Source organism: Acomys russatus, chromosome 30 (genome assembly GCF_903995435.1).
Source record: "Acomys russatus chromosome 30, mAcoRus1.1, whole genome shotgun sequence".
In the NCBI taxonomy this organism is placed as follows: Eukaryota; Metazoa; Chordata; class Mammalia; order Rodentia; family Muridae; genus Acomys; species Acomys russatus.
In genome coordinates this window covers 25,003,743-25,028,793 of record NC_067166.1, presented here as the reverse complement: position 1 = coordinate 25,028,793, position 25,051 = coordinate 25,003,743, and the positions used below count along the sequence as shown (strand labels likewise).

Here is a 25,051-nt window from a genome sequence, read left to right as displayed (position 1 = left end):
GATTTTTCTTTTAGGAAAAACCCTAAGAATAAAAGGAACTAGATCCATTCAAAACTAAGACGTTACAAAGAAACAGGGGGAAAAAAATCAAACTTTTACAGGGGGCTCAACATAACCAGATAACCATACACAATCTTGGAAGTACTGCCAAAATCTATAAAGAATAACAAAATATTTTTCGCCTGAGAGATTTTTCCTCCCAAGAGAATTTTTTAACTGCTTCCTATTGCTCCATGTCTGGGGGGAGTAACTGGTAAAATACAGTGAGTGTACAGTCTAATTATACCTATGGTAAAATTAGCTCCTTGTATTGTTATCTGTTTTTAGGAACTGGACTATCCGTATGCCCCACAACAAGAACCAAGCCTTTAGATTTCTTTTTAAGCCTAAATATTTTTTGGCACATAGATTATCATTTTAGAATCCTATTTCATTACATACATTCCTATTTTAGATACCAAAATATTTATAAAATTTAAAAAGAACATCTTAATTATTTCTAATATGGTACTGTGACTTTCTAAAGCAAACATGAAGAAAATCATGATGTCTACATTTTTCCCCAAGACTATTTCCTTTTTTCTCATTATTTGGGCCAATGTCACCTTGTTCCTTCATGACTGTTGTATTGGAAAGTGGGCAGTGCGTGAAGCAGCTTGGAATGACTCAGTACTAGCTAGAATGAATTAAGGTAAAGGCAAGAAGCCAGTGAAAAATTCCCTTTAGCACAATTATAAGAGTGCCAGGAAGAGGCAGTTGAGAGGTCTCTTAAAATTACAATATTTTTAAGAACAAAGTAAAATTAGCATCATGAGCTCAAGATTTTAAAAAAATAAATGCATGGCATTTACTCAAATTCTGTTTGTGTCCTTAACAAAAATGTGAGTCATATTAGTTTAGTATTATTCAAATACTTAAAATAGATATTATACATATGATATCAGAAAAAAATCAGTGTTAAAATATTATGTAAATTAATAATGCTTCAAAGGCAAACTACGTTCATCATCCTTCCACCTGCACATATGTCATAAGAGAACATTTACAAATGGCTGAGCATAAGGATTACGACCTCTTACCCCGTATTTGCATTGGCGGGACGTGGCTCCATACTGGAAACGACACTGCTCATCAGCATCATACACCTGACCTGGGGCCACAGCTGGATAGAGAAAGTCACGCTTGGGAGGCTCGTTATCAAGGCAAGTGCCACGGCCTGAACTGTTCAACATAAAGGACCAAAGGAAATTAGGTGCTATGTAAACTATTTCACAATTGTGAAACGATGCGTTGAGATCTTTGCTTTAATAATTTGATACACGAACAACAACACATTCAACTAATAATCACACAACAAAATAGACACCTGAATGAGAGTTCCAAATTCTTTTTCTCCAGCCCCAAAACACAGTGGAAGCATCTCAAACAACAATCTGAAAATGTCATGTTGGCCTTTAAAAGAGTTTAAACTAGTTCTGGGGGAATCAAAACAGGATTTCATATTGCTCTAAGTGTCTTGTTTGTTTTCATTGAAAATATAACCACATCTGGTAGTAGAATTAAAAACATGAATTGTGGAAAATTAAACAAAAATAAGTATAGCTGCAATCGTAAAGGCTTAATCTGTTTACTTCACCCTTAGAACACAAGGTGCTGGGGTAAGACATGTCACTAGGTAATGGGTGAAGGCCTGGTGAGGCTAACGTCCAAAGTTCTCCCTCACACACACTACAAGTGTTTAGTCTTTCAGATATTTTATATTTCATCTATGGTCATCAGAACTAGAAAAAAAGAATGTTCTCCTTTCTGCATAATTTCTGCTTTACAAAGTATGCCTTCACTAAAACACAGTCTTTTAATTCAGTGGAACAAATAACATAAAGGTTGCCAAAAGCCAGACAGAATACCTTAGTTTAAAGAGCTTTAGTCTTTGCTAAATATAATTGTTCATTTTATTTATTCAGTCCACATAAAATAGGACAGATGCTTTTTTACTTTCATTTCACATGTGAGTTAGAATTTTTAAAGAATTCCTATGCCAACACTTAAAAATTTTTTCCAACATTCCTGTCCATTGTGCCAGCACTTTTGCTTTTTTTCCCCAAATCTTTTCCATTCACTTTGCCAAAGGAAAATAACTTCACAAGTTGAAGTTCCTCAACTGTTATTTAAGACAGCACAAATTTTCATTTACAAACAGGGAAGAAAGAGTCATACAGAACACTGGGTTTCAAATTCACCTGCAAGATTTTTATATTCTTAAAATGTAAACGTTAACTTGTTACATAAAATGTATACTTGCACAGCAGCAAATTAGTATCTTTAAAACATGGAATGTACTCTTCTTAAGGTGACCCAGACCAAAGAGACACAAGACTGTCTTCTCTGCTTTATGCTCCTCTTCATTAATTTTTACAGGGAGTAATGATGGGACAACAACACTGCAGGACACAGACATTTAATCGCCACTGCTCAAGGCTTACACTACTCAACACTTGCTTTGTTTTGTTTTATGTTAAGATGCTGCTGGCTTATCTTTGATAAACTTTAGTCACGTAAGACCTATTAGTAATTTCAAATATATATTAAAGTTAATGACAAGGGGGGGGTCATATTTAATAGTACAATAGTAAAAGAAATGAGTGTTTTGATAATATAGAATATTTGTGGGTTGACTGAATTAGAGGATTAATTTCTAATTTTTTCAAAATATAAGTCTCATATTCACTTACAATAAAATTACACGCATATTTGTGGAAATAATTAAGTATATTATAAAATAAGTAAATACTACTGTAACTCAATAGAAAAAACTTATATATTGAATAATTTACATAAAAGACCTTGTAGGTTATAAATATTTATCAGCAGGACACAAAAAATGTAGACATAATTATCTAACTGGCACTACTACAGAATGAACAACAAATATTTTATAGAGGGCCTTTCAGAAGTACAGATATTTAAAGTAAAAAATTCAGAGGTACAACTATATGAACCTCTGAAGCGAATTTAAAGATAGAAACATAGAGGAAGAAAGTCTTTCCTGATGGTAACATTGCCTTTAATTAAGAAAGAAAAATAAATATTTCACTTAATATTCTTGTTTTGAAGTATAATAATCCTCTATCCAATGGTTCAGATTCTTTTTTTTTTTAAATTAGATCAGATAAGCACAACCAGGGCCTTCAGAGCCAATAGTGCCAGGCACGATTGGGACCTAAGATGGGAACTCTTGAGAGAGTTGGTCCCCAAAGCATATTATTGCTTCAGTTCTCTGGGTGCACCTATTTCTTTTGTATTGATAAATAGTTAATTAAAGAACTAGATAAGACCAGTTCTCCTGGTTCGGTACATTTACATGAAGATTAAAACACTCCATGAGATAAAATATAAAAGAAAGCCTATTTTTAAAATGACTCTGTGTTTCTGAACACTGTATCATCAAAGGCCTTTGGAATTCTGCTTGTCAGTCACCTCACCTCAAGTAAAGCATGTATCTGTGCAGCTGGTCAGACTGTCCATCCCCCTACACCCACTGTGTGCACAGACATTGCTGTCTTCCTAGCAGCCACATGTGGGAACACAGCAAAACTCTGATGAGTGTATTTGAGTGTATTTTCATATTTTAATTCTTCTTTTCTTTTCTTTTTTCTTTTTATTAATTTATTCAGATTACATCTCAATTGTTATCCTATCACCTGTATCCTCTTGTTCCTCCCTCCCTCCCACTTTCACCCTAATCCCTCCCCCACTATATGGTCATAGGCTATCAAGTCTCATCGTGGTAGCCTGCTTATTCTGTCTTTGAGTGCCACCAGGTTCACATTTTAATTCTTAACCAAGGCTAAGCATTACAAATGTTTTGTTATGTTATGTTAGTAAAATTTGTCTACTGCTTTCTTGGTGCCTTTTCTGCTACTTCCAATTAAGTAAAATTTATAAAGCATAATTATTATTAATTGACTTTTAAGAAGAACAGTCTCAACTACCATACAGACACAGAAGGTAAAAAAACATGGATCTATGGGATGCACACCTCTCTCTCCCTCTCTGTCTCTGTCTCTCTCTCTCTCTCTCTCTCTCTCTCTCTCTCTCTCTCTCTCTCTCTCTCTCTCTCTCCCTCTCTCTCTCTCTCCTCTCTCCCTCTCTCTCTCTCTCTCTCTCCCTCTCTCTCTCTCTCTCTCTCTCTCTCTCTCTCTCTCTCTCTCTCTCTCTCTCTCTCTCTCTCTCCTCCCTCTCCCTTATGTGTGTGTATGCATGCATACATGTGCACACATGTTTAACCAAGGAATTTCTGAGAACTCAATGCTAATAATTTTTTCTCATGAGTAATTCCTCTTCTGATTTTAAATGTTCGTGAGGTAGTGTCTGATTTCTGACTTTACACTAGTAGCTTCTCTCTCTACCCCTTATGGTATAAGCATGTGTGAAAGTGTGTGTAAGGGTGCACTCACTCTTGTAGCTGTGCACAGGTCAGAGATTAGTGTCAGATGTCTTCCTCCCTTAGACAGCTTCTTACTGAACCTGGGCTGGATGTTTAGTTAGATTGGTTAGCCATAAGCCGCCAGGACTCAGCTGGCCCCAGCCCTCCACATGCCCACTCTGGGCCTATAGACACACTCTGCTGTGCCTGCCTTGGCATGCGTTCTGGGACCCAAATTTAAGTGCTCATGCTTGTAATGCCAAGCACGTTACCCGAGAAGCCAGTGGTTCTTAACCTCCCTAATGTTGCAGCCTTTTACTGCTCCTCATACTGCAGTGACCCCCCCCACCCAACCACAAAAATGGTTCATTACTACTTCATAACTGTAATTTTGCTACTGGTATGAATTGTAATGTACATATTTGATATGCAGGACATCTGTTATTCGACCCCTGTGCAAGGGTTATATAACCCCCACAGGAGGGTCACAACCTCCAGCTTGAGAACCCCTGCACTGAGCCATCTCCTAAACGCTACATTAATACCTTTAACGTAATTCTCAAGTTATCAAACAAACTACATTTACACTGCAGTGTCTTCATACGTCATCGTCTCCTGCTCTTGCTCACTTTCCTCTCCCACAGTCCTTCACTGCCCCATCCCCTTCTGATGATCTACCTCGCCCAAATAGATCTTACAACAGCAATCTCTTTGCTTTTATTCTAAGTGTTTGCTTGTGAATAGGTCTCTCTGTAGACGAGCGTGGCCTTGATTTCCTGTCTCAGCACTCAGAGTGCTGGCAGTCCAGAAGTGTGCTGTCATGCGCAGTGCACTGTACTCCTCTCAATAACTGCGCCTCTTCACTATTCATCTGCCTGTTTGGGGACTCCGATTTAAAAGGAGCCATTCTACAGGTTCTCTTTGGGGATTTTTGTTCTTTTGCTCAGTATTGTAGCTGGGAGAGACAGCTTCCTTTATAGCCTGTGTATTCTGCTGTTCTTTCATATTCCATTTGAGATTGGATCACATAACTTATCAATTCATACACCAATATGTTTTGTATTTCTAATTTCTCTTTATAAAAGAGTTACACAGTCTTACATTTTATAATGCTCTTCTAACAAAACAGACGCTATAGACAATTCTGGCTTAATCTTGCATCTGGTTAACGGAGATGCAATACTTCTTGCTATGCTAAACCTAATATAACCCATGTAACAAAAGTAGTGATGAATCCATTTACATTTTTCTGGAATTTTCTCATTAACAGCACTTATTAAGATAAATGATTTTTTCCTTGAGAGGGGCACATAAAATTTTTCCATTCAGAAAACATAAACTTTACTCAGTAATAAACTTAATATGTAAAACTATTACTCTTCAGGCACAAGAGGCTATAACTCACTATTAAAATATATTTGTCCAACGTATTAATATATATATAAGATTAAAGCTATAATTACTTTTCTAACAGTTCTTATTCCTCAACAAAAATACTAATCCCAGTTAATATCTTAGAATTACAGATAATTATTAAACTCATAATCTGTACTTTTATTTAAGCTTCCAAGATGAAGCCAAATATATGTTTCAGCATATATATATTCATTGACTATGAAAATTCATAGTACATCAGAGTATATTTGTATTCCCAAAACTCTTTGTATTGTGATGGAAAGTTATTTCATGTACCCACTTTTATTCTAGTGAGCCTTTAATCACAGAGTTCCAGAGTCAACCCTGAAAACAAGAGCAGGAACCACATTTCAGTCTCCCACTAAAGTTTATAGGTCTTTATAAAATATGTCCTTCGGACATATTTGCTTCCAGAACACATGAGGATGTATTACTAAATGAGATTTAAAGTTTATTCTTACTAAACAGACTATAAAGAATAGAGCTTGAATCTATAGAGTGGGCCAATCTGAAAGGTCATCTACCTAACTATGACATACCTTAACCATGTCTTAACAACAGAAGTATAATTTAATGCCACATTTTTTCCACAAAGGTATGCTGATACATATGAATTAAACATGAAGTAGGTTGATATCATTTACATCAAGTTAAACGTCTTTTATCTCCTATCTTCTCATAAGTAGTTTTATTATTTTTTATGAAACTAACAATGTTTTAACTAAACATAACAGTGTAATGACGTAATCAGGAAAAATCGAAAGTATGTTATCTAAAGCTAAACTTCTTTTCCTGTCATTCACTGTACAATGTGGATGATTGAATATAATTAACCTGAGTTTTCAAATACGTAAATCTTGTGCTGTTAATGGCTTACGCTATACCCACTCCCCATATAATTACAACTTGTCAAAGACACTCATGGCTAGAGCAAGGGTCTCGAAGCATATCAGATAAATTGAAGGGGCAAGCTGTTCTCCAGGTTATTTCTTGGATACTACAATTGTGGGGAGAGAGGAAATTCCACCTAAGTGGATGTTTTCTGTGTAATAAAGTTGTGTTCACCTTCAAAAGCAGTTTCTATAGAGCAAGAGTGAGTGCTGTGGCCATCTTGCACCATACATCATTTCTCTCACTCCTCTTCCTAGGTGCTCTTCAGCCATAACTAAGCCATTCAATGCATTCAATCAACTTCCACCATTTGGTGAAACAGATTCCGTACGTAACTTGAAATGGCAAGCAATTGTGCTATAGCCACTTGAGAGTACAGGGAATTTTACAGACTTTCAGTAGGGTAAAAGATGACTCACAAAGCTCCCATAACTTTTAGTATGAAATTGCTCTGGACTAATTCTAAGTGGTCTGGAATGAATGGAAACCTGTCCTAAGTTCCAGCTATCTGCTTTTCACAGCCTGGTAAACTATCCCATAGTCAGTGAGTTAAGCCTTCATACCAGGTTCATTTTTTAATATTCTCTAAATAAGTAAATAAGTGAGTCCCGCAGGCAGATAGGAAAGACACTACCTGCAAAGCCGTCTTCGGAAAACATCAGAAGCTGGCATAACACGTCCATTTTAACGGAAATGGGTTCTTTATTATTTAATCAGGACGGCTTCTGGGCGATTCATGAACCACTTATTGAATCACCGAGTTTAAGAAATCTGAAAAAAAATATTGGGAGTTGGTAAACACCATCTCCTGATTGATCAATAGCACCTAATCTTGCAGATGACATGAGAGACTGTATTCTAGTGGCATTTAAGATCATGTCTTCGTTTCTGTTTTTCCAGTTAAACAGTGAGTAATGGATTTCTATAATTCATAGAAAGCTCATCGTTAAGGTATGCATTTTGTTGACTGGGTGGCAGTTCCTTAGCAATTACTTCTTTCAAGGTGTCTTTTGCTTGAAAAGGAAATCTAAAATAAAGTGCTATGAACCTTTTTGAGCCAACTATAAAACATAGATGTAAACTCAATCATTGACTAAAATGCAAAATGTCTTTGGATTTGAGTATAGATACAGAAGCAGATACATCACTCATAGTTGTTAAAGCAATTAAGCTCATTGCATAGAAAATGGAACAAAGAATTTTAATTACTATTTTATCTTTGTGCTCCAATAAACTGGTTCTTTTTAATGAGGCTTGTGTTTAAAATCCTTTATTGCTTGCACGAGTTATAGTAAGATTTAGTTAGTTTATTATTAGAGGAGGAGAGAGAGTTGATTTTTCTCCCAAGCCTTTCTTTCTTTCTCTCTCTTCCTTCTTTTCCTTCTTTCTTTCTTATTTTAACAATTAATCACTTCCTAGTGGTTTTAACTTCAGGCATTTCTATGAGGCTATACAAAAGAACCTGTTTTATAAACCACAGAATAAATAAGCCCATTAGAATCCTGTCAACACTCATTTTGCTTATATAAACAAAATACAGGAAAGCAATGAAGATTAAATAATTCCTTTGGACTAATTGTTTTCATTAATTCAACTGACTGTTATAATGCAACTATTGATGGTTCTATATCTCTCACCAAATCAGTGGTCATTCCGTTGTATTTTACTAGCAATCTAGAGAATCCCTTTGTAGTGTCTTAACTGGCATAACAGTTACAGCTACACAAGACCTGGCAGAAGTTCAAAAGTAGCCCATATATCTACGTTTCTGTATGTATTTTAGTACATAAAAGAACACACAAAATGCATTACATATCTAAGGCACAAAAATATTAGGCTGAGTGTAGTAGCTAATAAGCTGCATAATCGCCAACGGGACAGAAACAGAACACAGAGGGAAAGAAATTGTACTTTTAAAAAACAAGAGGACTGCCATTGAAAATACACACAAATACTAAGTGTGTCAGCCGGGCGTGGTGGCACACGCCTTTAATCCCAGCACTTGGGAGGCAGAGGCAGGCGGATCGCGGTGAGTTCGAGGCCAGCTTGGTCTACAAAGTGAGTCCAGGATGGCCAAGGCTACACAGAGAAACCCTGTCTCGGGGGGAAAAAAAAAAAGATTGAAATACTAAGTGTGTCATACACTTTGTCCTTGTGATGATAAAGATTAAGATTTTAATCTGAAAACAAATGCCAAGACAAGAGAGAAATTTCAGATCTGGTCAAGTTTTCACAAAGAGGAGAACTTCAATAGTGTTTACATCTTATGTAAATGAGTTCATCCAAAACCATCTTTAAAATGATATTGTCCATGCTTTGTAGTAAAAATTAGCTAATATATCAAACAAATTCCTTATTGTCTTTTTATAGCACTTCACCTAATCTGGCACTAGGCAAGTATAATTTTATAATGTTTTCTAACTAAGATTAAAAATGTTAATCCACAATATGGTTATCAGAACAATATTTTGAAACGAATTCAAAATTGGATGATTGTACTAATAAACTGTAAAGTCTATTTTCAACATTTATTTTGATTTTTGAACAAAGATCTGTGCTGGGCAATTCAATTTTCTTTTCCACATAATTATAAGTTTTCAGGCTTTATGACCTGGCTATTATTAGCTAAGAAAAATTTTAAGGCATAACTTTATCCTGTATAAGCTATCCTAATTAAAAACTTTTATAATACTATTGTGTATAATATGAAGTATAATATAAACTACTTTCTAAAAAGAATGTCCATTGCTCTAATACTCTTTGTGCATGCCTGTTTTGCATTTAATCTCATCTCCCCAAGGTAAAAACTAGCACAAAACAGCTAAACTAATGGTACAGCAATAAACTATTGCAACCTTGATGTTACTTAGGAAAATAATGTTTATATTTAATAAATATCAATTTATTTTCATATTATAGCACTGAACATTGTTATATAAAAACCTCTATTATATAAACATTATTATTTAAAATCATTTAAAATTTCAAAGCCCTTAAAATTAAAAAGATAAACTAATATGCTTGAGCCACACAGAAAGCAGCATTCAAATCTACTGGTTCCTAATATGAATGCATACACAAATGACATGAGAAAAAAGTCTCTTTTCCTAAACATGTTTATACTTGTGATCACTCCTATTTATAACATGTTTAAAAGCAGATTCTTGGAATTTACACTGAAGAACCAAGAAGAAGCTCCCCAACAGAGGAAAAGAGGAACTTCTAATTCTTTTTCAAAATGCTCCCTTCCTGGCTGTCTAATACGGCTGTTGCTTTTATTTGTTACTATTAGATTCTTTGGCATTCCTGAGGAATTTAGCTTTTCACCAACATCATAATTCTAGAATACTGAATTAAAGTTTGGCTTATTCTTTATTAAATTATATGAATAGAAATTCTGTCTGAAAATGCTTTCCAATTTACTGAAAAATTCTAATCACTCATTCCATCAATCACACTCATGTACTCATCCCACTTCTAGCCTAGTCACCATACAAGACCTGGAAAATGTGCCCCAGTGATGCAGTGACGCATGTGTGAGCAGCCTGAAATGTGCGTGGGCCCTGTAAGAACTCCTCATACAAAGTTTGAAGCACTGTACATTAGGCTTCCAGCAATGAGTTACTTCTAGACAATTTATCCTCACTCTCCAGAGATTACTTACTCTAGAAAGCTGGTGATATAGTCTCTGCTGCAGGCAGACCAGGAAAAGGGATTGGTATTTGCAGTAATATGAGCTGCCATAAGTTTTGCTGCTTCGTGACCTTTCGTCCCACAAGAATTTCCAATTCCATCATGGTTCATACCAAAACTGTTTTAATAAGGAAGAAACAGAAGAGACATGAAAGAAAGAAATGAGAAAAATAAAACAACAAGCCCATTACAAATCTTTTATTTCCTTATCGGGTCATTTATTAGTTACATCAATAGTTGGCTTTGATCAAGACAGACTAGTCCTCTAAAATCATGTATGATGAATGTTAAAGAGACAAAACAATAAGTCAATGATACAACTATGTCTAAATCTTTTTCTATTTATATGTCCACACATGCCATCAATATCACATGATTGAACTGCTCGTTGAGCAGAAAAAGGGCATGTATGCTAATCTGTACTTCACAGATGAGAAAACTGAAATTTAGCAAAATGAACGACGCATTAAAGATCACGACAATTTTTTACATAAGTCCACATTTACCCATGTTAGTAATATTTACACTATTGTTTTAAGTGCAAATGAGGAATTGCAGAAAAAGACAACAATTCATGGGGGTACAGGTGATGGCCAATCTCAGAAGCTCTCCTTTTTATAAGCATTGGTTAGAGAGAATGTAACACAAATGTATATTCCCATGTGTTTTCAGAATACATTTTGAAACCTTGTGGCTTTTCTTTGCCAAAGCCTCTATGTTTTCAAAGCTTTCCTTTCTTTGCCATTTCTTTTCTGTCCTAAAGCCTAGTAAACTCAAAATACACGTTAATTAAAAAAATCTGAGAAGGATATGTTCACTGCATAAGAATACCTTTTTAGACAAGGAGCCAGATGACTGGATGGAATATGACTTCAAAATCAACTTATACCTCTAGAATTACACTCTAACAGATGTGCCATGGTGGAAATTTAAGAAGCACGAAACAGATAAGGAGCCTTGCTACAGGCAAGCCTGGGCAGGTCGTTCAGAACAGGTGAATGCACCAACACACGCTAATACTTGCCCTGCTGACGGAGGAGGCGTATCATTTTCATAGGGCAGGTGAGATTAAAGATATAAGGTGGACGACGGGATGCTCATCAGACGGACATTATGAGTAAGATGAAAGGATGTTCCATGCACACATATGGGGGTAGAAGGGAGGAGCTGTTAATCCATGTGCAGGAAGTAACATAAACAAAGAGAAGAAATATCTGAGAGGGCCCAGAGCCCTCCAGTGAAACAAACAGCTTCCCCCAAACACTAACATTTAACATTCTATTTTGATATCAATACATCATTCCTTGAATGATCTTCTAGGAATATGAAGGCAAAGTTCCAAGTTGAATTAGACACAGTTGGACCAACACAATCAACTACAAGTAGTTTAAATGTAGAATTCAGGAAACTTTACTATTCCTTCTGTGTAAGGCTGACACTGCTGTACTAACCTGCCTATGATTCTTTTCTCACGTGACAGTGTTAAAGTGACTTCCTTGTAGCTGCAGTCTTATGTCTACTGTGTCATGTAGTAGGCACAGGTAGGTATAAAGGAATCAATAATGAGCCTCAACAGCCGTATATATACTCTTCTATAAGTCAAAAGCCTTATATTTCTCTCGTCTTACAAAAGCAAGAAATGTCTTCCCTACAGTCGTAATACAATCCTACAGTGCCTTGGCATACACAGCATGGCTGCCAGGAAAAAGGGCAAATGCAAACATTTTCTGTCAGGATCAGAAGAGCATTTGTGTGATGTGGCTCTGGTGCCCTGGGCAGCACTGAACTTCTTGTGAAGTAGGGATTCCATGTGGCCTGGAAAATGTGCTACTATCTGGACAGACCATCCAACCTCCGTTAACACTAATATGAGCCACCACAAGGAGATGGGGGAGATGTAAACTCCAGGTCCCTGGCCTGGTGCCCACAGAACACATGAGACCACCAACCAGAATGCGTACATTTGAGGACCTGCCTTGTGTTAAACCAAGCTACAACAACTTGGGCTTAAGACAGTTACATAAACAACAACACAAGGAAGGAAATGTAACCAAAGAAAAACCTTTAGGAAACCTTCTGGCTTCACTTGCTCTTCATTAACTTGGAAAAATCCCTAACTGTAGAGGTCACACAGCAGAGAAGTGTACTATTCGTGCCACCTAACTTTGATAAAACCTCTGACTAGGTCATTTTACAAAAACTCGACAGCTACTTTTATTAACACATGTTGGCTTTTGTTGGGTTTCTTAGGACAGGCTCTCCGTGTTTAGCTCTAGCTGGCTTCGCACACAATATCCTCCCATTCCATCTACCAAGAGATGGGATTACAAGCATACCCATTTTACAGTTATTTGTTTTATAATTTCACATATGCACACCACATACTGACAATACTCACCTACCTCCTATAAGCCACTCCCACTCTCTACTCCACCGCACAGAACTCTCCTGCAAGTTCATTTCTGTTCATAACACATTTTTTTATCAACTAAAACATATAGCCATTTGATAGATGACTAAAATAGGATGATAGATTTGCCACCACAGTGTTTACACCATGTCTACTCCCTTTGCTGCCTCCAGCTTTCTGTCACATTACGAGGCTCTTCATGAGAACATGGTGAACATTTAAGATTTGTTACACACAGCTCTGACATGGGCCCTGCTGCCCACTCATTGATCACTTCCCCCTGTCAGAGCAGCCATGCCAGCCCACAGAGGAAGAGGATGCAGGCAGTCCTAATGAGACTTGATAGGCTAGGTCAGATGGTGGGGAAGAAGGCTCTCCTTTTCTGAGGACTACGGGAAGGGGAGGAGGGGGAAAGAGAGATGGAGGGTGGGACAGGAAGGAGATGAGGGAGGGAGCTACAATTGGGTTGTAAAGTAAGATAAATTAAAAATAAAAAATTTTAAGAGGGGAGAGGCTTCCCATGTATATCAACCTGCCGTGGCACATCAAGTTATAGCAGGACTAGGAACATCTCTTATTGTGGCTAGGAAAGGCAGCCCAGTTAGAGGAAAGGGATCCCAAGGCGGCAACATATTTGTGCCAGGCAGGTGCCTCTACAAGACTCCTGCATTGTTCCAGGTAGGTAGATTACAGGCAGCTGCACTTCTGGGAGGAGCTCGTTGCTATGAAGGCTCATGCTCGCTACCCTCTTCCTTTCCTTGCTGCCACAGCCAACTTCTCTTTGGACAGTCACACAGTGTAAATATGTTGGGCTTTATTGAGCCAAGCTCTTTTGAGTTTTGCTGGCTTTTTCCAGCAGGAAAAGAATTCTTTTTTTTTTTTTTTTTTCATTCTGTATTTCATTTTTTAAAATATATTTTATTATTTTATTCATATTACATCTCAATTGTTATCCCATCCCTTGTATCCTCCTATTCCTCCCTCCCTCCCATTTTCCCCTTACTCTCCTCCCCTATGACTGTGACTGAGGGGGATCTCTTCCCCCTGTATATGCTCATAGGGTATCAAGTGTCTTCTTGGTAGCCTGCTTTCCTTCCTCTGAGTGCCATCAGGCCTCCCAATCCAGGGGACATGGTCAAATATGAGGCACCAGAGTTCGTGTGAAAGTCAGACCCCACTCTCCACTCAACTGTGAAGAATGTCCTGTCCATTGGCTAGATCTGAGTAAGGGTTCGAAGTTTATTGCACGTATTGTCCTTGGCTGGTGCCATAGTTTGAGCAGGACCCCTGGGCCCAGATCCACCTGTCATAAGGTTCTAATAGGAACTTTAAGAACTATTGGCTATTCTAAGCCGGGCTGATTTTCTGTTTGGAGAGAATTAATGGTCTTAGTATGAAGGGAACATGGGGGAGACATTGTCAGCCTTGCTGGGGGCACAGTGGGAAGCTTTTCGATAAAGTCTTGTTACAAAAAGAAGAAAAAAGAAAGAAAAGAAAGGAAAAAAGAAAGAATGTGTCCAATAGAATAACAGAAGGCTAACTAAACTACTGGCCTATCCATTCACTGGAATGATTGTCTATCTTCTCTGGCACCTCTGTACTTTCTTAGGAACTCAAGCACATAAGTCCCTTATCCTATCATAGGGTTAGGTCATTCTTGTAAGATAATGATACCAGGTATCACTCAGAAGTTTCTTAATCATGTTAATGACCCCATTAGCCCAACAAGTACAAAGTCACAATGCTTGCACACAGAAGAGCATCTTTGGAAACTGTCCATGAATGACTAATTGACAAATACAAAACTTTGGTTTGTTAAGGAAAATAATAAAAGCTGCCAGGTTATATATGATCAGTACTGACTCCCTTTAACTTAAGTAGGCTGGCTCAGAATAAAGTTTTAATCAAGAAACTTTGTCTGTCTTGTTCATATGGCTTAGTCTCAATTCTATTATTTCTATGCCAGAGGAACTCAACATCCATTATCACTACTATATTCCATGTTCCGAGACAAAAACTCACAGCTAGCCACAAAACTCCCAAATGTGCAATTTTATTTATTTATTACATTTATTTATATATGAGGAGGCACATATGGAGGAGGTCAGAGGACAGTGTGTGTACCCATGGCCTCACTAATCAGAAACCTGGTAGTGGCTTGTCTGAGTCAGATTACATAATGAAGGCTATTCATTAGACTATATGTCTACAATTGGGAGGAAGGCTATCACATGTGACAAGACATGGACATACATGCTTTCTTCAAAATATTATAAATAGATTGTTATTTTTCTAATGTTTTCATTTGAAACCACATTAACAAAGCAAAAATTTCTCAATATAGTAATTATATAATGACAAAACATAGATTGGATTATTTTTATTTTTAAGACATCTAAGAAGCACCTCATGTGTAATACCCTGTTTTAATTGATCTTATATTATATGAATAATTAGTTGCCAAAAATGTAGTACATCTTGTACTACAAAGATATGATGTACTCTTGATTCTTGCTTTTTTATTATTTTTTACATATTTTATATTTATATTTATATTATATTATATATTATATTATTTATATTTATATTAGGATACACATATACAAAAAACTACCTACAGCAAAAAGAGCTATGAAACAACCAGGTATTATATAAATGTTACATTCATAGTGTTGTGGCTATTTGTATTTGGCAACCTTAAAGAAAACATCTTTTCTATCTTCGTGAGTCTAAAATTCTGAATGTAAATCCATGTCTATCATATCTCATCAACTTAAAATATCTATCTAAACCTAAAAATATCTTAACCCCTAAACAACTAAGCTTAATTGTAAAACTAAACTATCTGGTCTTCAACCCAATCAGAGACTTGAGAAGGAATAAAATTAATAACCTGAGTAGACAGAAGTGCTGGTTAGCAGCTTCCAAAACAAGAACATGACAGAGACAGTTTGCTGCCTGAACAGTCACCCAAAACTCTCTACAATGTTGGAGCATCATCAGCCTTCTGGCCCAATATATCTGACAGACATACTGTACTCTTTACTTTGGTGCACAGTTTTTACCAGAATTTTGGGGAGATTTGTAATAGTAAAAATAGTAAACATAGATGGGTGAATATAAATTTAACCTGCATTATAACCTGTAGAGTCTGCTGAAAAATCATGTTTTCACATAAAATTCAATATGTAGAATTCAGATTTATATACATATTGACATGACATATATATGTGACGTAAAAGTAGGAGAATCATTTGAGGAGATGAACACAACCAAGGAAGGAGAGAGATGTCAAGGAAGTAATGGTAGGACAAACAAGAGCAAACTACAGTGTGGATAAAAATGTCATAACAAGACACATTAATAGGTACACTAACTGAAAACCGTTTGTTAAAAAGTACCTAGTTTAAATTTTTCATCAAACCAGGTTTCATTTTTAAACTGAAGATAATCATGTTAATATATCAGCCTCACTTTTCATTAGTTAATAATGGTACCTAGTTCTGTCAGTCATTTAATGAAATGTATATAGTGTGTTAACCACATGCTCTTGAACTCTGCCACTAAAGGAAAAAAGTGAATAAATATGATCACTCAGCTTTTCAAAACAATGAAATATCACAAGACCAAAGCACTGTTTCCTAAAGGTATTTAATGTGATTAAAAAAATTTAATGTAACCTTTCTGCCAGGCATGATAACTCAAGATAATAAATCTACGTAGGAAGATATTCAGCGAGGGTAGTACCTAACAGAATTTAATATATAAAATCTTTCTAAACGTGCACAAAACAAGGTTGATATTTAATATAAGTGTTTAAGCTGATCAAAGCTGAAGGCCAGATCTCCAAGAGTCAGTGAAATTACTGTAAGATGTTCATCTTTACTCTTCCACTGCTATCATGTCTGTAAGAGAGAAGCCGGGCAAGCTGGAGTGGTGCATATGGGGTTGAAGGTAACGCTGATTACAAAGAGGGGAAGCAGGGACAACACTGCAGCTTTTGCATTACAACTTTCCTTGGTTCACGGCACCTGAAATTGTTAGTCTATTAGCATGATATTATCTGAAAATTCATTTATTTGATTTTCCAGGACAATTTACCAAAGTTTCTAAAGTTGGCAATAATAAAATTATACTTTACAAGGATTATTTTTGTAGTAAACACACACACACACACACACACACACACAATTATTCTGAAATTTCACATAATGCATACAACAATCATCACACTGATCTTAGCTATCTTTGGTCATTAGTACCTAAAATAACAAAGCCTTAATTATGAAATAATTCACTATAATAACTTTTCTAAAGAATGTCCTTTTCTCAGCATTATTGTTTCATCCACTATGGGGGAATACGTATACATAAAAATAATTATGAAATGTATATGCATATTGTAAATATAATTTATGAATGTGTTTTATATGGATATATATGTATGGAGACATATATAAAGATGTAACATAATTTTATTGTCGTACTGGCCACAACCAAAATTGAATAGCTCCAAATTTAGTAAGAGATATTTTCTCAAAATATTAGAAGGCCAATAATAGAGGAAGATACCTATACTGACTTGATCTCCACATGTGTATGCACTGGAAATTCACATGCACATAGATACAGACCCATGTATAGATCATACTCACACAATTAAAATATAAAAGTAAAGTGTAAAAATCAAAGTTAAAATTCACTAAATTGCAATAATGAGTTACACCTAATTGAACTAGAAATTATCATAATGAGTGAGTTCACCCAAAAGCAAAAAGAGTTAAATGGTATATACTCACTTATATCGAGACACTAGTCCAAGGGGTACGTCCCATGAAAAACTTTACTTAGCAGGAAAATGGGTCAGAGAGGAGCACATCCTATTGAGACTTTAGGTGAGAGAAGCATGGGAGAATGAGGAAATAGAAGGATCCAGAGGGTCCTGGAAATCTACAAGAGGAACTTTATGACAGGCGGATATGGGTCCTGGGGTCCTCTTCAAACTATGGCACTAGCCAAGGAAAATATAGGCAGTAAACTTCAAACCCCTACCCAGACTAGCCGATGGACAGGACATTCTCCACCGTTGAGTGGAGAAGGAGATCTGACTTTCACACAAACTCTGGTGCCCCATCTCTGACCACGTCCCCTGGATGGGGAGGCCTGGTGGCACTCAGAGGAAGGATAGCAAGTTACCAAGAAGAGACTTGATACCCTATAAGCATATACAGGGGGAGGAGGTCCCCCTCAGTCACAGACATAGGGGAGGGGAGTAGGAGGGAAGTGGGAGGGAGGGAGGAATAATAGGATACAAGGGATGGACTAACAATTGAGATGTAATATGAACAAATTAATAAAAAAAGAAAAAAGGGAAAAAAACCAACTGAACATAGCATAGCATAAAGTCCATTATTTCATTTGACAAGAAAACTAATTTATAATTTTCACAAAAGTATAAAAATATTTTAAAGTTGGGGGGCTAAGCTGGGCAAGTGGCTCAATATGAAAACTGCTTGCTGCACACACATGAGAGGCACGTTCAGTCTCTAAGGAGCTACATTTGTTATACAGTTGCAATGCTGGCTTTGGGAAGTAGATACCTAGGAGTCATTAGCCAGCCAGCTTATTTTACAGAAGAGATTCAGCCTCTGAAGGAAAGTAGGCAGGACCTGAGGGATGACACCCTAGTTTATTTGGGGCTCCACATCCATGGGTATATGAACATGCACACGTGTGCACATGCATACAAGCACACACACACACAGGAATACATGCATACAGAAAGAAAAACAGAGAGAGAGAGAGAATGAAAGAAAGAGATAGACAGACAGACAGACAGACAGACAGACAGACAGAGACAGAGGCAGAGGCAGAGAGTCATTATCTAAGACATAGCCAAATAAAACATTATCATACATCCATTTAAAATGAATATTATATTTCTATGAAAATACAAATTGGGCACAAAACACATTATAACCAAATTTCAAAAAGTAGAAAGTTTTTCACACATTCTAGTTATTTAGAAGGGGCCTTCCTAATAACTAATAACCAAAGGTTCTTACTGTAAGGAGTCTACATTGCATCTCCTATCACTTAAAATTCATTGCATTAACTATAAAACTCACATGGTGGCACACACTTTTAACTGGAAGGCATTCAAGCTGGAAATTATACTTGAGGCATTCTGACAGCTGCCATTCCATTTCAGGAAGAAGTGCTGTCACTCACTTTCTTGTTTGGTTTGATGACTTTTACAAAGTGTTAGTGGTCAAATACCGAACCCAAAGCCTTTCGCATCCTAGTCAAATTCTCCGCTACTCAGCTACCTCTCCAGACTGTATTTCCATATTTTAATGATAGTGTGAATTGTACGAGAGTAGATCTGCTGAGGTACTGAAGCTAAGCATTACGATCTTAAAAGTAAGTAAAGGGCTCTTCATGAAACACATTTTCCCTGACCAAATAATAATCTGATACACACATTACAATGGTGACAGAGGGGATCCTTCTGGGCAGGGCCAACATTTGGGAGTTGCACTCTGTTCTCTGAGAGCCACCATTCTGGCTATGGCTCTGCCTGTCTTTTGAAGGACGTCTGCTGGCCACAAGAACATCCAGCTTAGATCCCTTCCGCACCCCCAAACCCCTGTGGGTCCCTCAGGGACACAGCCAACAGTAGTGAGTGAGTTCTGTCCCCTGAGCTTAATCGTCCAGACTATTGATCTGCCTGCCGTCCAGAAGAACACCCAGGATTCCTGAAGGTACCAGGAACATCTAGGTGGCCAGCTGACACCAGGAACAGCAAGATAGTAAAGGCCAGGGTAAGAACACAGTCAACAAGAGCCAGATCAATATGGCACCACCAAAGCCCAACTGTCCTACTACAGCAAGCCCTGAATACCCTAACACAGCTGAAGCACGAGACGATGACTTCAAATCCAATCTTATAAAGATGAGGAAATGAATAAATCCCTTAAAGAAATACAGGAAATACAAACAGGTGAAGAAAATGAATAAAACTGTGCAAGACCTGAAAATAGAAATAGAAGCAATTAACAAAACACAAACTGAAGGAAGTATGGAGATGTAAAACTTAAGGATGAAAACAGGAACTACAGATGAAATCATCACCAACATATTATAAGAGATGGAAGAGAGAATCTCATGTGTAGAAGGCACAATTTACAAAAATCAATACATTGGTTTAAAAAAAATGGCAAATCTTCACATTTGACCATGTCCCCTGGAGGGGGAGACCTGGTGGCACTCAGAGGAAGGACAGCAGGTAGCCAAGAAGAGACTTGATACCCTATGAGAATATATAGGGGGACGTAATCCCCCTCAGGAACAGTCATAGGGGAGGGGAATAATGGGAAAATGGGAGGGGGGGGAGGAATGGGAGGATACAAGGGATGGGATAAACATTGAGATGTAACAAGAATAAATTAATAAAATAATAATAATAATAATAATAATAAACGGCAAATCTAAAAAGTTCATGACACAAAACATCCAAGAAATTTGGGACACACACAAACACACACACACACACACACACACACACACACACACACACACACACACAGAATAGAAGAAGATTCCCAGGCCCAGAAAACGTTTTCAACATCACAGAAAACAATTTCACCAACCTAAAGTAAGATATGCCTATAAACATACAATAAGCTCACAGAACACCAAATACATTGGACCAGAAAAAAATTCTCTGCCACATAAAAATCAAAACACTAAATGTACAAAAGAAAGAATATTAAAAGCTGCAAGAGAAAATGGCCAAGTAACATATAAAGGTAGCCCTATTGGAATTATACCTGACTTCTCAACAGAGATTCTAAAAGCCAGAAGGGCCTGGGAAGATGGCTTACAGATCCTAAGAGACCACAGCTGTCAGCGCAGACAGCCATACCTAGCAAAAACTTTCAATCATCCTAAATGGAGAAAACAGGATGTTCCATGACAAAACTAAATTTAAGCAATATCTATCCACAAATCCAGCCCTTCAGAAGATACTAGAAGGAAAATTATGACCCAAGGAGGCTAACTACATCCACGAAAACATAGAAAATAACCCCATACCTGCAAAACCAAAAGAATGGATGGACACACACACACACACACACACACACACACACACACACACACACACACCATTACTAAAGCTTAAATCACACATGAAACCCTACATATTAAAAGTGGGAGACTTCAACACTTCATTCTCACCAATAAACAGGTCGTCCAGACAAAAACTAAACAGAAAAATAATGAAACTAACAGACATTATGAGTCAAACGGAGCTAACAAATAGCTATAGAACATTTCACCCAATCACACACACACAAAAAAATATCTTTTTCTCAGCACCTCATGGAACCTTCTTCAAAATTGACAATATAGTCTGTCACAAAACAAGCCTCAACAGATATAAGAAAATTGAAATAACCCCTTCTATCTTATCAGATCGACATGGTTTAAGTCTGGACTTAAACAACAACAGAAAACCTACAAACTCATAAAAATTGAACAACTCCTTACTCAATGACCACTGGGTCAGGGGGAAAAAAATAAAGTAATTAAAGACTCTCTAGAATTCAATGAAAACAAAGGCACAACACACCCAAACTAATGAGACACAATGATAGAACTCTTAAAAGCAAAGTTCATAGCACTAAATGTCTTTATAAAGAAATTGGAGATATCCATGCTAGCAACTTAACGGCACACCTGAAAATTCTAGAACAAAAAGAAGCAAACACACCTAAGAGGGATAGGTAGCAAAAAATAATGATTTACACTCATCATTTGCTGAGTGAAAGACCTGTATGACAAGAACTTCAAGTCTCTGAAGAAAGAAATTAAAGATAACAAATTCAAAGATCTCCCATGCTCATGGATCAGAAGGATTAACATAGTAAAAATGGCCATCTTACCAAAAGCAATCTAAAGATTTAATGCAATTCCCATAAAAATGCCAACATAATTCTTTACAGACCTCAAAAGAGCAATTCTCAACTTCATATGGAAAAACTAAAAGACTTCAGGATAGCTGTATAATAATCCTGTACAATAAAAGAACTTCTGGAGGTATCACCATCTCTGAGTTCAAGCTGTACTTTGAAGCAATAGTAATAAAAGCTGCATAGTACTGGTATGAAAACAGACAGGCCAATCAATGGAATGGAATCAAGGACTCAGAAATAAACTCACACACCTATAGACACTTGATATTTTACAAAGAAGCCAAAACCATACAACATAAAAAATACAGCATATTCAACAAATGTTGCTGGTCTAACTGCATGTCTGCATGCAAAAGAATGCAAATAGATCCATATTTATCACCCTGCACAGAATCACCAAATCCAAGTGGATCAAAGACGTCAACATATAATCTGATAAAAGAGAAATCTAATCTAATAGAAGAGAATTAAATCTAAAAGAAGAGAAAGTGGTGCCTTGAATGTATTGGCACAGGAGACCACTGTCCCTGAACAGAACACCAACAGCTCAGGCTCTCCAATCAACAATTAATAAATGGGAGCTCATGAAACTGAAAAGCTTCTGTAAGGCAAAGCAAACTGTTAATAGGAAAAACATCACAGCCTATAGAACTGGAAAAGGTTTTCACCAACCTACATCTGACAGAGACCTAATATCTAAAATATATAAAGAACTCAAGAATTAGGCACCAAAAGAACCAAATAATCAAATTTTAAAAATAGGGTACAGAGCTAATCAGAGAATTCTCAACAGAAAAATCTCAAGTGGCCAAGAACCACTTAAAGAAATGTTCAATGCCCTTAGTCATCAGGGAAACACAAATCAAAATAACTCTGAGATTCCATCTTAGACCTGTCAGAATGGCTAAGATAAAAAATTCAAGTGACAGCACATGCTGGCGAGGATGTAGAGAAAAGAGAACACTTTTCCATTGAAGGTGGGATTGCAAACTTGTACAACCACTCTGGAAATCAATCTGGTGCTTTCTCAGAAAATTGGGAATAGTTCTACCTTAAGACCCAGCTATTCCACTCCTGGGCATATTCCCAAAAGACACTCCACCATTCCACAAGGACATCTGCTCAACTACATTCATAGCAGCTTTATTCCTAATATCTAGAAACTAGAAACAACCTAGATGTCCCTCAACTGAAGAATGGATAAAGAAAATGTGGTACATTTCACAATGGCATACAACTCAGCTATTAAAAACAAGGACATCATGGAATTTGCAGGCAAATGAATGGAACTAGAAAATATCATCCCGAGTGAGGTAACCCAAACCCATAAAGACAAACATGATATGCACTCATTTATAAGGAGATACTAGCCCCATAAAGTACAGGATAACCATGCTACAACCCACAGACCCAAAGAAGCTAAGTAACAAGGAGGCCCCAAGCGAGGATGCCTGAATCTCCCTAGAAGGGGAAATAAAATAGACATTGGAGGCAAATGGAGGAGGAAGCTAGGAGGTAGAAGGGATGGAAAGGGGAACAGGAGGGCTAATGTGTGGACAGGACTGAGGGAGAGAGAACTCGAGGGTAGGGTGGGGGCTGCTCTGCCATAAGCCAGACTTTTTGAGTGAGTTAAAGATGAACTGACTTGTTAGGAGGGTGTTTTCCTTTGTTCCATGCTGTTTGTTGCAATAAAAACTAAGTCAGGCATGGTGAAGCACACCTGTAATCCCAGCACTCAGGAGGCAGAGGCAGGCGGATCTCTGTGAGTTCGAGGCCAGCCTGGTCAAGAAAGCGAGTTCAGGACAGCCAAGGCTACACAGAGAGAAACCCTGTCTTGAAAAACCAAACCAAACCAAAACAAAAACTGGAAAACTGGAATGCCAATGTTTTAAAGCCTCATTATAAGTATAGTAGTGATTTTTCTTCGGAATCCAGTCAGGTTTAAAGCTTGCTGGTTACTTGGATTTATACTCAAATCAACTCCAACTAAAAAAAAAAGACAAGAAAATGACCCAAATTTAATTAGGGCTTAATTTTAAGAGAGAGAGAGAGAGCAAGAAGAAGGAGGTGAGGGGGAAAGGGAGGGAAGGAGAAAGGAAAGAAGCAGAGAAGGGAGCAGGGTAGTAGGAAAGGGTCCTGAACTATGAATATTTTTTAGCAATTTCATCTGGAGCATAAATATTGATTTTTATTTGTTCTTTTATTTTTCATTCACTTCACCATATTATAAAGGTAGATTAACTAAAATCATACAAATGTTGTGAGTTCCACCAATAGATTGTTGTCTCAACTAAAACTACTTATCTTTCAATTTTTAAAGGAGTCAATATAACTAGCTATTTGCTAAATCTTAAAAACTTCTGTCTCAGAAGAAAGTAGGAGGATTTGTCTCAAGCTAACCTATCAGTAAACATAGGCTCTTTTGTTCAGTGTTACCTGTGTGAAAGCACTAGTTCAAATCACATTAAACACTGGCTAAGAACAAGTCACCTTCCAGTCTTAACAACACAAATGTCTGAAATACAGGAAAATGCTGTCAAATCTCTTTTCACATCAACAGACATTTACCTCTGTTCTTTGAAATAATGGGTTTACTGCCATTTAGGTGTTGGGAGAAAGTATAATTTGAAACATTGGCACTAATTTATTTGAAATAAATATTACAAACTTAAGGTCCTCCTTAAAGACCAAGGATGAACTCTTAGACTTACATAGGCTCTTTTCCATGGCATGTGAGGACACCTGACAATCCCAGTTACATAGCAAAGGCTACAGAATGTTATGCCTAGAGGAGGTAAGCTTCCAGCCAAGCATGAATTTTAATGACATAGTGTCAACAAATTTAAACAAACACGTGTAGCCAGAAATGGTGGCTCACTCTTGTCACTCCAACACTCGAAAGACTAAAGCAGGAGAATTACTGTGTATTCTAGGCCAGCTTGTCTAGAGCAAGGTCAGCCGGGGTTACACAACAAGGCTCTGTAAAAAATACAAAACAAAAACCCCAAACAAACAACCATAAGACAAATACATAAATTAATCCTTGAGGAAAAGACAGATCACTTACACACTTGAATTTTACGTGGAAGTAGGTGGGGAGAAGGCATCTAACCCTCACTGTTTTAAATGCCCATAAGAATAAGTGTGAGATGTTTGCCTGTTTAACAATTCTCCAGTTCTTAGGATGATTCATCCTCATACCCCAAATGATAGCACGCACTATTGAAAGCTGTCAAA

The 25,051-nt window shown here is 37.1% G+C and overlaps 1 protein-coding gene across 1 annotated transcript in view; it reads right to left on the bottom strand.

Moving 5' to 3' along the window:
• Positions 1 to 25,051, bottom strand: part of Adamts6 (ADAM metallopeptidase with thrombospondin type 1 motif 6) — a 255,251-nt gene that overhangs the window by 137,779 nt on the left and 92,421 nt on the right. The window contains exons 10-11 of the mRNA XM_051172597.1: positions 10,398 to 10,544; positions 1,080 to 1,221 (exon numbers count right to left, since the gene is read on the bottom strand). Coding sequence (XP_051028554.1) covers positions 1,080 to 1,221; positions 10,398 to 10,544 — 289 coding nt within the window. The remainder of the gene's footprint in view (positions 1 to 1,079; positions 1,222 to 10,397; positions 10,545 to 25,051) is intronic.